General features: G+C 48.7%; 1 protein-coding gene across 5 annotated transcripts in view; it reads right to left on the minus strand.

Annotated features, from left to right (window-relative positions):
- The window catches only part of SRCAP (Snf2 related CREBBP activator protein), a 45,989-nt gene that overhangs the window by 14,725 nt on the left and 18,393 nt on the right, over positions 1-12,871 (minus strand). For all 5 annotated transcript variants that reach the window (XM_061590936.1, XM_061590934.1, XM_061590935.1 and 2 more), the window contains 10 exons: positions 11,355-11,524; positions 11,072-11,264; positions 10,829-10,965; positions 10,347-10,533; positions 10,021-10,190; positions 9,255-9,601; positions 8,310-8,804; positions 8,059-8,226; positions 7,155-7,385; positions 6,121-6,447 (listed from right to left, as the gene is read on the minus strand). In XM_061590936.1, the coding sequence (XP_061446920.1) occupies positions 6,121-6,447; positions 7,155-7,385; positions 8,059-8,226; positions 8,310-8,804; positions 9,255-9,601; positions 10,021-10,190; positions 10,347-10,533; positions 10,829-10,965; positions 11,072-11,264; positions 11,355-11,524 (2,425 nt within the window). The remainder of the gene's footprint in view (positions 1-6,120; positions 6,448-7,154; positions 7,386-8,058; positions 8,227-8,309; positions 8,805-9,254; positions 9,602-10,020; positions 10,191-10,346; positions 10,534-10,828; positions 10,966-11,071; positions 11,265-11,354; positions 11,525-12,871) is intronic.

Below are 12,871 nucleotides of genomic sequence, written 5' to 3' on the forward strand. Positions count from 1 at the left end.
ACAGTTATGAAGGGCTGCAACTATTCAGAGAAGCAAACTGGAGCTTTGCATTGACACCCTTGAAATACATAGGGTAGAAAACCTCATGTAATTGACAAGCTATATTCAGCTTAATTTACTTATCTTGCTTATTTATGTTTTCCCACCGGAATGACAGTAAGATCTTCCTCCGTAAGGAAGTAACTGGATAAATCCAAAAAATTCAAAGAGTTATGAAGGGCTGAAAAAATGACATAGAGTTATGAAGGGCTGCCACTATCCATAGGAACAGACTGGGGCTTCCAACTGCAGCTCATGAGGCAATTCATATACCTTCGCTACACTGAGGCCCCTAGAGGAGCCACCAGATTATTCTGCTATTGCCTCTGAAGATGGCCTGCAACTGTTCAGGCCTTGGGAGAACTGGAGCTTTGAGCTGAGGCTCATGAGGCAATTCATATGTCCTCCTTACACTAAGGTCCCCTAGAGGAGCCATCAGGTTGCTCTATTGTTGGCTTTAGAAATGGCCTGCTGCTGTTCAGGCCTTGTAAGAACTGGAATTTGAGCTGAAGCGATCCATATGCCTTCAATACACTGAGGCCCCCTAGAGGAGTCACCACATTATTCTACTGTTGCCCTGGAAACGGCCTGCTGTTGTTCAGGCCCAGGGAAAAAGGGAATCAGGTCTCTTAGAATAATTGAACCTGCTGTTCTAATGCGTCTCATAAAGAAAGGCAGAAAAGCTTTCTGGCGAAGGACTGTAACATATCTCTGCCCAACACTTCTGAATAGGGTTGCCAGGTCGGAACCATCCAAAAACCTGAGAAAATGGGGGCGGGCCCTAGTGACGTCATGGGGCGGGCCCTAGTGACGTCATGGGGCGGGCCCTAGTGATGTCATGAAGCATGATACATTGTATCAACCACGCTTGCATGCAGCATACCATTCAAAAAAAAATTTCTGATTGGTGGAATGCCTTCAAGTCGATCCCAACTTTTGGTGACCCTATGAATAGGGTTTTCATGGTAAGAGGTATTCAGAGGTGGTTTACCATTGCCTTCCTCTGACTTTGGACATATATACTTTGGACACATAATGAGAAGACATGATTCATTAGAAAAGACAATAATACTGGGGAAAACAGAAGGGAGTAGAAAAAGAGGAAGACCAAACAAGAGATGGATTGATTCCATAAAGGAAGCCACAGACCTGAACTTGCAAGATCTGAACAGGGTGGTTTATGACAGATGCTATTGGAGTCGCTGATTCATAGGGTCACCATAAGTTGAAATTGACTTGAAGGCACATTAACAACAACAACTGAATTAAAAATACAAAAAAGGAAAGTGGAAGGTGTTTTATTTTATTTTTTACAGCCTGGAGAAGTGGTAAGAGGTAAAGTCAGGAATGAATGCATTTTTTTAATGAACAAGATAGCATGTTGAACTATCTTGTAAAAATGAACTAAGAGTGCTTGCAGCAGCTATGCTAATGCAGAGTGAGCCAGTTGTTAGCTGCATGGTGCTATGAAGTCAGTTGTATGTTAACTGTATTGCTCATGCAACAGATGGTATAGCACAGTGGGGAGGAGAGCCTGGCTGGGAGTCCAGAGTCTATGAGTTCAAATCCCCACTCATGTCTCCTGGATGTCAAGGGCCAGCTAAAGATCACCCCCACAGTGAGTGGCTCAGGGATTATGTGCCCTGCCACCTGTGGGCAAGGTGCATAGTCGCAAGGAGCCGTTTCCCCCAGCTGGCAGTTGCGGACAAGGAAGGGACTGGCTTGTGCAGCTGTGGCAAGCTGAGCAGGCCCTAGCCAGGTGGGGAGTACTAGCCTTAGATGGTAAACCGCCTCTGAATACTGCTTACCATGAAATCCCTATTCATAGGGTAGCCATAAGTCGGAATCGACTTGAAGGCAGTCCATTTCCATTTCCATGCATATAATTAAACAGATGCAGTCAAGTTTTTGGACTTTATTGTGATTGCTGGCCAAGCAGGATAGGGCTCATGGGAGTTTTAGTACAATATCTGGAGGATACTACTTTGGCTGCCTTTGGGATAACAGATGGCAGCCTTAAGTCTGAAATGGTGTTTGGAATTCTGTAGAGACCAGCCAGTACACATTATGTCATAAGGCCAATTCTTAACCATTTGGCTGTGGCAGTTACCTGAAATTGCTCTTTCGTGGGCTCTCACAAACACCACCAAGCTTTTCTTTTAAAACAGACCAGCTTGTTTAAGTACATACAAAGAATAAAAAAGGAAGTCAACTGACAAGAACAAGACACTTTTTTTCTAAGCAAAATTGATCAAAGAAAAAAAGTATGCTTGTGTGTGTGCCTGTGCGTTTGTGTGTAACACACACACACACACACACACACTTACATGTAGCCTAGAATCACAGAGCTAGAAGGGGCCTTTTAGTCCTTCTAGTCTAAGCCCCTGCTGGAAGTCCAAAACCCAGAACAAGATCAGGTCTGTTCGCTTAAATTGCCACATTAGAGACTTAATGAGACAACACGAGTCAGTTTAATGGGAACATTCCCACAACAGGGTGACCATATGCTTAGATCTGATAGACCTGAAGCAGCTGACAATTTAGGGCAGACTTCCCCAGCTTGGTGCCCTCCAGATGTTAGCTGGTGGCAGCTGTATGCCCAAAGATATCTGGAAGGCACCAGGTTGGGGAAGGTTGCTTTGGGGAGATGGGAAATGTGCAGAAAAATGGAACAATGGCACACATTCCTATTCGTTGTCATTTCAATCTCACTCCCATATCCTGTCAAGAAAAGACAATTACATGATGATTCTGTCCGTTTCCAGCAGTGCAATTACCCAGAGGAAATAGTAAGAAACTGAGGATTAGGGCCAAACTCTCTCTTTCTCTCTCCAGCCTCTCTCTCTTTCTCTCTCTTCAGCCTCTCTCTCTTTCTCCAGCATCGCTCTCTTTCTCTCTCTCTCCAGCATCGCTCTTTCTCTCTCTCTTTCTCCAGCATCGCTCTTTCTCTCTCTCTCTCTCTCTCTCTCAGCATCTCTCTTTCTCCAGCATCGCTCTTTCTCTCTCTCTCTCCAGCATCTCTCTCTCAGCATCTCTCTCTTTCTCCAGCATCGCTCTCTTTCTCTCTCTCTCCAGCATCTCTTTCTCTCTCTCTCCAGCATCTCTCTCTCTCTCTCTCTCAGCATCTCTCTCTTTCTCCAGCATCGCTCTCTTTCTCTCTCTCTCCAGCATCTCTCTTTCTCTCTCTCTCTCAGCATCTCTCTTTCTCCAGCATCGCTCTTTCTCTCTCTCTCTCTCCAGCATCTCTCTCTTTCTCTCTCTCAGCATCTCTCTCTTTCTCTCTCTCAGCATCTCTCTTTCTCCAGCATCTCTCTCTTTCTCCAGCATCGCTCTTTCTCTCTCTCTCTCTCCAGCATCTCTCTCTTTCTCTCTCTCAGCATCTCTCTCTCTCCAGCATCGCTCTATTTCTCCAGCATCTTTCTCCAGCATCTCTCTCTTTCTCTCTCTCCAGCCTCTCTCTTTCTCCAGCATCTCTCTCTTTCTCTCTCTCCAGCCTCTCTCTCTTTCTCCAGCCTCTCTCTCTTTCTCCAGCCTCTCTCTCTTTCTCTCTCTCTCTCCAGCCTGCTACCCACAGCAGCAGTGGACGCCGGACGGGGCCAGCTCCTTCTTAGCCCCGAGGACGCCCGGCCGCTTCACCCCTCGTGCTGTGGGCGCCGCTGGGCGGCAGCGGCCGCAATGCGCTCCCCAGCCAGAGACGCTGCAGCCGCCGCCGCCACTGCCGAGCTCCATCACGGCCACTCCCGCCCAGCGGCGCCCACAGCAGGAGGGAGAGCGCCGCGCTCGCCCGACTGGCCTTTTAAGCAGCGCCCGCCTCGCGCGCCCAGGGCCAGCCCCTCGTTGCCGCTCCCGCCCGCCCCTGTCCAAGACAGGCTACTGCCTGGGAAGACAGAGCCCGGCCCCGGCGGCACCAGCTCTCCCTGCCTCAATGACAAAGGGCGGGAAGGCGGCCAATGAAAAGCCGGAGATCATCCAGTTTAAGCAAAGTATTGCCGGAGGCCGGAGACGGCCCCTTTTCCCCTGAAACTCCGGCCAAAAACCGGAGACCTGGCAACCCTACTTCTGAACGGAAAGCTAGGCCCTTTCCACACTAGGATCAAGTGGGAACAGAGGTACCATAAAAAGGTGGGAAAAAACTCCTTCACAAAGGACTATGCCATATCCCTGCCCAAGGGCGCTGAATGAATGGAAAGCTAGGCCCTTTCCACCATCACTGGACAGACGAGGACCATAAAATGGCGGGAAACCTCCTCAGGTACCATAAAAATGGTGGGAAAACTCCTCAGCAAAGGACTATGCCATAGGTCTGTCCAAGAGCTCTGAACAGTAAAGCTAGGCCCTTTCCAGTCACTGGACAGACTAGGACCATAAAAACGTCGGGAAACCTCCTCAGCAGAGGCTTACACCATATCTCTGCCCAAGGATTCTGCATAGCAAAGCTAGGCCCTTTCCTCAGGGTTCTGAGTGGAAAAGCTAAGCCCTTTCCACAGTCACTGGACAGGCTAGGACCCAAAACGCAGTGGAGAGTGATAAAGAGCTGCCCATTTCTCTCACCCCAAGCAGCGTCCACACCACATGTTGCTGCTCTGGTGCAATTTCTGAGAAGGAATACTTGGAAGGTATTGGCTGCCTCGCTTACCTTAGGGCCTGAGATGACCAAGTACTGTGCACACAAGGTGAAGCCCAAATTGCAGGTCAACATTTCTCCCGATGGAATTCCCTCTGATATGGGCCATGAAATGTATGAAACTGATGGCCACTGAGATGGCTGCAGCTGCGTATCACTGTGCTGTGCCTCAATAAAGATATCCATAAAAACAGCCTAGGATGGCCCAGCCACAGTTACATGCATACAGTGAAGGGAAGCGGTACAGGTATTATATGGATAAATTCCTGATAAATCAACACACACACAGGCAGAGGGGTGCAGTGGATTAGCGAAGCCACAAATAACTGCATACAGTAGAGGGGAGCAGTTTGACCTGTAAATGCAGCCAAGGGCAAAAACAGTGAGGCCAAAAATCACTGCACACAATAGAAGAGAACACTTTGAGCTCTAAAAACAGCCAAAATCACCATACCTCAGGCGAAAAAAGGTTGGGCAGCAAGACCTGTTGGGCTGTTGCTGGATGGGGGGGGGGGGTTAACCTGTTGCAACTGGCCTGATCAGTGAACAGGCTGCTGTTCTACAACTGAAGCATGGCTTGATTGGCCATGCCCCATTACTACCACCTTCTCAACAGAGGATGGGGTTCTTGTTCCCCATACGCACTTAGCATTAAATACGGGGGGTCTGGAAAATGCAATTCGTCAGGTGTAGCAGCTCCACTGTGCTCCAAAATGGAGGGTGCCTCTGCTGTGCTCAGAAATGGCGGGCTGCTCCGAACAGATGGGTGCTGCCACTCCGTTCCTTCCCACAATGGCAGGCACTGGTGCTTCCCTGAACCCCAAAGATCTTAGCGACACCTCCGTAGACTTACCAAGCAGGGATAGTGCAGAGCCCCTTGATGAAGTCCCCTCAGCGGCATCATCAGCATCCAGTTTTGGTGCCTGCCGCATAACGACATGAATCTGTAACAGCTGGGTGCTGACTAAGGCTACTGCTGAGTGCTGCCCAAGGCTCTTAAAATGCCCTTTTCTCTTAAAATGCCTTTTCTTTGAAGGCTGCCTACAGCTGCATGCTGACCACGGCTACTGCCGAGTGCTGCGCAAGACTCTTTAAAATGTTTTTTCTTCGCTGACTGCCCCTTTGTTTTATTCATCATTTTATCCATGTCAAAGCAGGAATAAAGGATAGCTGACAGAAGGTGAGCAAAGGGAATCTGACAGGACGGTTTCTTCCCTTTTTTTTTAAGGAAGGACAAACAGAGGTATGAAGGGAGGAAAGAGAAACATATAAAATAGAAAAAACAGATAGCCCTGAGAGAAATAAGATGTACTCCGAGCTGAGACAGGAAACCAACTGAGCCTCAACAAAAGGAAAGGAGCAAAAGTATTTGCTGAAGCATTTCCTGTCTCTGAGCTGTAGGGGGAGCTACAACTACCTGCTTGGAGACCTCTGTCATCCATGAGAAACGTGCTTACCCAGCTGTTGCCCCGTGCTGGGGCTCGGTGCCGGTACCATCCGCAGCATGGGTCTCACAAGGGCCTGCAGGGTAGCTGGTGTGGGTGCCCTCACTGGCACCAGCGGCTGAGCAGGTAACCTGACTGGTGGCACAGGATTCATGGGGAGTGGGGCTCGTTGGGCCATGAGGGCCGCTGAAAGGCCAGGCAGTGTGGCGGCAGTTGTGGGTGTCACTGGGCGCAGAGGTGGCTGTTGTGGACCAGGTGAGGGGGACAGCAGGCCATCTCGAGGAGCTTGACGCACAACAATCTTCACCACACCAGAGCTGTTCACTGCTGATGAGGGCACTGTGTAGGGAACAGCAGAGAGAAAGATGCTGCATTGTGGCTCTCCTACAGAGCAGTATCGTTGCTAGTCATTACTATGGGACATTTATTTTACTCCAGCACAGAAGGGGAAGCAGAGGGCTGGACTCAGTAAAAAGACCCAGCAAGGCCAAGGCCATGGCCATTCAGAAAAGGTTTGGAGAAAGGCTTTGGCAGAGGAGTGGTGACTCAGTGTAAGGAACAAAAGGGCAAAAGGTTCATGGGGAAAAGGAAAGGGAGGTAAGAGAGTACAGTAGGGCCCCACTCATATGGCGGGTTACGTTCCAGACCCCTGCCGAAAAGTGAAAACCGCTGTCATCCATGAGAGAAACGGAACTCATTGAACAGAATGGCATGCGATGCCCGAAAACTGCCATAAAAGCGGAACAAGTGCCGTATGAGTGGGGCTTTAGTCTAACTGCGTCTAATTGAGACCGCCGCATTAGCGAAGCGCCCTAAAGCGAAGCGCCCTAAAGCGGGGCCCTACTGTAGTCAGTTGCAGATGGCAGAACAGATGCTACACAAGGGAAGATGAGAGGAAGGCAATTGGGGACCTTGCAGGGGACACAAAAGCAAAGTTTCCTGACCCAAAGACAAAGCCCCTAGAAGTCCTGGCCATCCAGCCCCCCAATCCACTAAATCCACATTCTGCTCCAAGAACTGAAGACAAAATCCAGATATTGACTGACCTTGGGTGGCAGCAATGGGGACACTGATAGTTGCTGTGGAAGCAACAGCTGCAGCGGCTGTACTGGTAGCTGGGACAGGCAGGACGGTGGGGGGCTGGTGACCTGGCACAGCCTGCACTCCAACTGGGGCCTGCCCAGCCTGCTGAGCCATAGCCTGGATCAAAGCAACCTGTGCCGGCTGGCTGATGATGTGATGCTGCCCCCCAGCGGACACCAGATGAACTACATTCCCTAGAAGGACAGGAGGAAGGGAGAGAGAAATGACTACTCCACTACCTGTTTTGGCTGCAGATGGCGGCAAAGCTTCAGCGTGCATGTGTAAGCCCTCCTGCCGAGATCCCACCAAAGAAACAGTGGTCCTCTATGTCAGGAAAGGCTTTGGAGTTTTATGTATCCCCCGGGTCACCGGATGCCTCACAAAGGGGCACCAGGAGCTTAGAGGGATTGTCTTCTACTGGGCCCTTTTCCCTCGACAATCCTGATATTATCATTCCTCTGCATATTAAGCTTGCAAGGTTTTTATCCTGCTTGTGGATTTGTAACAAAGATTTTCCAGTTCTGTTCCAAAGAACAACTCAGGTAAAGGGAGTAGAAAAGGTATCCGTTGCAGGACCAATCCACTTCAAATGGCAAGTGTGAGACTGAATTCTCCCTCATGAGAGTTTCCAGCACATTTAAAACTAGTTTGTCAAGAGAGGAGACAGTAGAACCCTTTCCCCAAGATTATGGAATGGTCAAAGAAGTTCATATTGAGACCCACACCCTACCCACTCTCTCATGTGACACAGTCCAGCAACAGACAGGCACATCATGCAGAGCTGTTGATGGTGTAGCTAGGCTCTTGCAAGGACGCAAAGGAGAGGGATGGTGTTGGGATCGCAAGGGGGGGATGAGGTTTACCTACTTGGCAGCTGTCGGGCTGGCTGAGGCACAGTGACCTGGCGGACCTGCGGACCAGTCAATGTAAGCTTGTTGCCTTGGATTTGGAAGGTGAGGGGTTTGCTGCCTGGAGCACTCTGGAGGGGCCGGTTAGCCAGTGAGGCAAGCTGCCCAATGCTTACTACTTCACCTGCTGTAGTGAAAGAAGAGATATTTAGGCTTGGGAGACAGTCATCCCATCCTGTCTCCTTCCCACTGGCCTCTCACAATACTCACAGGGCAACCGTGCCTGCATATCCGGGGAGAGCAGGAGCCTTTGCTGCAGAGCTCCAGCAGTTGTAAAGTTGTAGCCTGGCAAGGTGGGTACCGCAGAGTGGATGTTCATGGGCTTCATCATGCCTCCAATGGTGCCTGTGCCCATGGTGCTGGTAGACTGCTGGGCTGGAGGGGCTGGGCCCAAAGTGTTGGCAGGTGATGGCGGCGGCAGCTGCCCCATGGGGGACATGCCTACGGTGTTAATGGGCTGCTGTTGCCCCACAGAAGATGCACCTAAAGAGTTGATGGGCTGGGTGTTGACAGACGGCTGCTGCCCCAAGGAGGCGATGGCTAAGGGGTTCATGGGCTGCTGCTGCTGCTGGCCCCCAGGGCCTGGTAGTGAACCAGGCTTAAGTGAGGAGGATGCTGTGGTGGTGGAAGAAATAGGAGATGGTGGTAGGAGGGGTCGGGGACTGTTTGGGACCAGCTGAGCTGCAGTCATCGCCATGGGCAGGACTGTGGAGAAAGAGAAGAAGACAGACTTGTAGGGTCTCCTGGTCTAGTCCTATTCTCATCTTCTTGAAAAAAAAGTTATTTTGTTCTAAATGGAATAAACCTAAGCATTTCTCACCCCCCTCTCTCTTTCCCTTGACTAACCCTTTCCCAGCAACACCTACCATCTCCCATTCAAACACAGGCACCAAAGTTGGAAGCCGTTCCAACAGACAAAATGAGCACATTCTCCCCCCCCCCCCGGCAAATCACAAGGGATGGTAGCGTAAAAACTTTATCCGACACCCCTAATCGCTTATGACAGAGATGCAGATACGTTGTAGCTAGTAAAATTGTTTAGTACATCCTTCCAGAGAACAGCTTAAGATTCCAGGGCTCAAGTGAGAATTAGCAAATAACTCTCTGCCCACTTTCTTCCCCCCACCCCATTGCCTTAGGATCTCTGAACCTTACCCTGTGGAGTAGAGGCATGGCCTTGCAGCAGGGCAGTTGTGTTGTTCTGGCTCAGCGTAGGCACTAGAGTTTGGGTCTGTGGTCTGATGGGAGGAGGCACTGGTATTGACATGGTCACCGGTGAGGGGGGCATCGGGATGGGCATGGGGAGAGAGACTGAGACAGGGAGCGTGGGGGGCTGCACTGGCCCTGGCAAGACTGGCCCTGGGTGTTGGAGGGAGGCCAGAGCAGGTGTCAGCGTCTCTGGAAGCATAGGGGCTATGGGTCTCTGCAGGGGGGTTGTGGGACGAGGGCTGTTCACCAGCACAACGGTACGATTCTCTGGCTTGGGCATTGGCTGCAGCATCCTGAAAAGGAGGAGGAGGAGGAGTGGTTAAAGAGACCAATGTAGCACTAACACCCTGGCCATCCTCTTCCTCCATAAAGCCTTTACAGCAGAGCTCCAGTGAGGCAAATTCAACCAAGACTATTTTACGATCTCTGCTTAGCCAGGATCTTGGAAGTTGTTAGCTGAGAGCTTCTTTGCTATTAGCCAGAATCCTACCATATAAACACTGTTGGGAAGAGGTAAAACCTCTTCCTGATGCCAGCCTCTTCTTCATGCCAGAAAGCTTCCCGTATTCTCCAATGCTGACAAGTATGAGACAAAGGTAAAATGCTTTGCTCAGACTATCAGCAATATTATGGGTGTGCAGTTTGGAAAACAAAGAACTGAAACCCACAGCTGAAACTGCTCCTTGAAGAGACGGGGAAGTATCACAGGTACCTGTTCACTTTCATCTTGACAGGCTTGGGTCTGGGAGGAGGGTCTGGGGACTCAGCAATCTCCTCAATCAGCTTCCTTGTCACCTTCCACTTGGGCAGGAATGTGTCTGTCTCATAACGGGACACACGGCCCTCCAAGTTGATCAGATCGAAAATTCCCAAGTCTAAATGCTGTAAGAAGCAAGGCCCGTACTGAGAAAATGAGCACCAGCCCAGTCATGGTGTCTTGTTAGCCCTTCTTACCCCCAAGTTTAAATAAAACTCTAAGTAGTGTACAACAAATGGGGGATCTCAACCTTCCACTAGCCCAGAGGGGATAGCACTTGCCTTGAAAGGGTCATTATCAAGGGCATGGAGGATGAGGGAAGCTGTGTTGAAGCAGATGCCTTCCGTGATAAACGGTGAGTGGATCGGGCGCGGGTCAAAGAGGTTGGGGTGGTTGCAGACCTTGCGGAGCTGCATCAGGATGTTGATGACGCTCATAAAGTGCCCTGTAGCTAAGGTCTCCTTGGTGCTAAAAGGGAAACCAGCCACAGGGTCAGGCATACCCAGAAGCGTCAAGCATCAGAATAATTGTTACCAACCTCAAAGAGAAAAGGCATGAAAGGTGGCTGCCCAGGGTTGAGGACCTGGGAGAACAGGAAGTCAGAAAGTCAACATGGGCTCATCCCCAGGACCCGTCCCCCCTCCTCCAGAGGTCCTGCCCACTAGCCCTCTAAGATCCAGGCTGCTAGCTCAAACTTTCTTGCAGAGAGCCCAACAATCCTCAGGGCACTCCCCCCTCCCCTCAACTAGCTTTCTGTACTTACGTAGCCTGGGCCATGAAGTCATCATAGAGATAACGCTGCCGCTTGGAGAGTCGGCACTTGATGACATGTTCGTATTTCTTTGGCATTTGCTTCTCTACATCCACTTTCACCCTACGCAGCAGGAAGGGCCGCAGCACCTGTTAGCAGGAGGATGAGGGGAATCAATCCCAGTTATCCTTCCTATTGTGCAAACTGCTCCGTTTCATCTCTGGCACAGGACCCTTATTGCCCAACCTTGCTCACCTTGTGCAGCCTCTTGACCAGGTTCTCATTGTACTCCTGGCTACCCTCAATCATGCCTGTCAGTGGATTGGAAAACCACTCCTTAAACTCGCGGTGGGACTGGAAGACGTGGGGCATCAGGAAGTGCATGAGAGACCACAACTCCATCAGGCTGTTCTGGAGAGGAGTCCCGGTCAGCAGCAACCGCCTCTGACTGGAACACAAATATGACAAGACAGTGAGAACCTACAAGAGGCAGGGCTCCCCCTACTTGGTCCTAAGCACAACACCACACACACCACACCTGTTGAAGTTTAGCAAAGACTGCCAACGTTGGGATTTGAAGTTCTTGATATTCTGAGCCTCATCCAAGATCAGATATTTCCAGTTCTTGCGTCGAAAGGCCTGGTGGTCTTGCAGCACCAGCTTGTATGAGGTGATGCAGATATGAAAGGCATTGGGCTTGGTCCAACCCTGAATACAGACAGTGAAGGGTTACTATGTGGCTAATAAGACAACAGACACCACGTGGCCCATTCGCTATCTCGCTTCAGGCAGACACACCCTTACAGGCCAAAATTGTCCCTCAAGTCAAGCGTTTATTTTGTCATATTTTTCTTTATTGAATTGTTGATTTTACAAAGAGCAAAAAAAAGTACAACACAAAAAAATCTAAATCATTTCTAACACACAACAATAAGTAAAAAGAACAATATTATATTTGCAATCAATGGTTCATAAATGGAATCCGTAAGCCAATTTCTGCCAGATGACACAGAAGGTCAGTTTCTAATATAACACAAAAACAACTTTTGCTAAAACCACCAGGTTTTACAGCCATTATATGCTTTGACTCTGAACATGCTCCTCTTGTGACTGTTCCATATTCAGCAGAGATACTTCTAAATGCCAGATGCTGGGGGCACATAATGGGCAGTGGCTTTCATACTGTATATGTGGGATTTGGTGAGGTATCTGGCTAGGCACTGTTGGAAACAAGGTGGTGGGAACTAGATGATCCCTTGGTCTGAACCACCAGGATTGTTCTTATTTCTTGAATTAATCTTATTTAATTAACTTTTTTTTAAAAGATGGTCTTGAAAGCTTTTTAAAAAACGTTTTTAAAGATGTTTTATTTTAATGTATTTTAAAGTCTGTTTTTATGATGTTTTAAAGTGTTTTTAGTGCTTTTGTTTGCCGCCCTAGGCTGCTGTTGGGAGGAAGGGCGGGATATAAATCAAATAATAAATAAATAAATAAATAAAAATGATGATCAGATAATAACTGGATAAATTGGTACTGAGTCTTATTTAGTCTTGCAGGGAGTCAAGTACTAGCAATATATAATTTTATACAGACTTTCTTGTGATAAACACAATGAAAATTGTTTCACCAAGACCCAAATTTTATACCATTTAACACCCATTAAGGCAAATCCTAGATCTTCTGTCCACAGTTGGTTTTAAGAATCTCTTCCACTATCATACCTAAGATTATTCAATACTACTGAGAAAGCACCTTTATCCCCATTGTTTGCACCATTAATAACAGACACTTTGACAAATTCCGTATTGGCCCTTTTATGACAGTAACATGCTACACAATGTCTCACCTATAAATACGGAAGTTACTGATATACTCAGTTCCTTGTTTACAACTTAATCTCTTCCCTTGTGTCATTTACCACCAAATCCTTAAAATTTATAATAGTGAACTTCTCATTGAGAAAAACATTTCAAATGAATTTAAATCCAGTCCACAATTTCTTGTAAGGGAAACAAGAGGAGAGATACTGAGACTAATATTATGTTATTTATCCCA

This window comes from Rhineura floridana, chromosome 11, assembly GCF_030035675.1.
Source record: "Rhineura floridana isolate rRhiFlo1 chromosome 11, rRhiFlo1.hap2, whole genome shotgun sequence".
Lineage (NCBI taxonomy): Eukaryota > Metazoa > Chordata > Lepidosauria > Squamata > Rhineuridae > Rhineura > Rhineura floridana.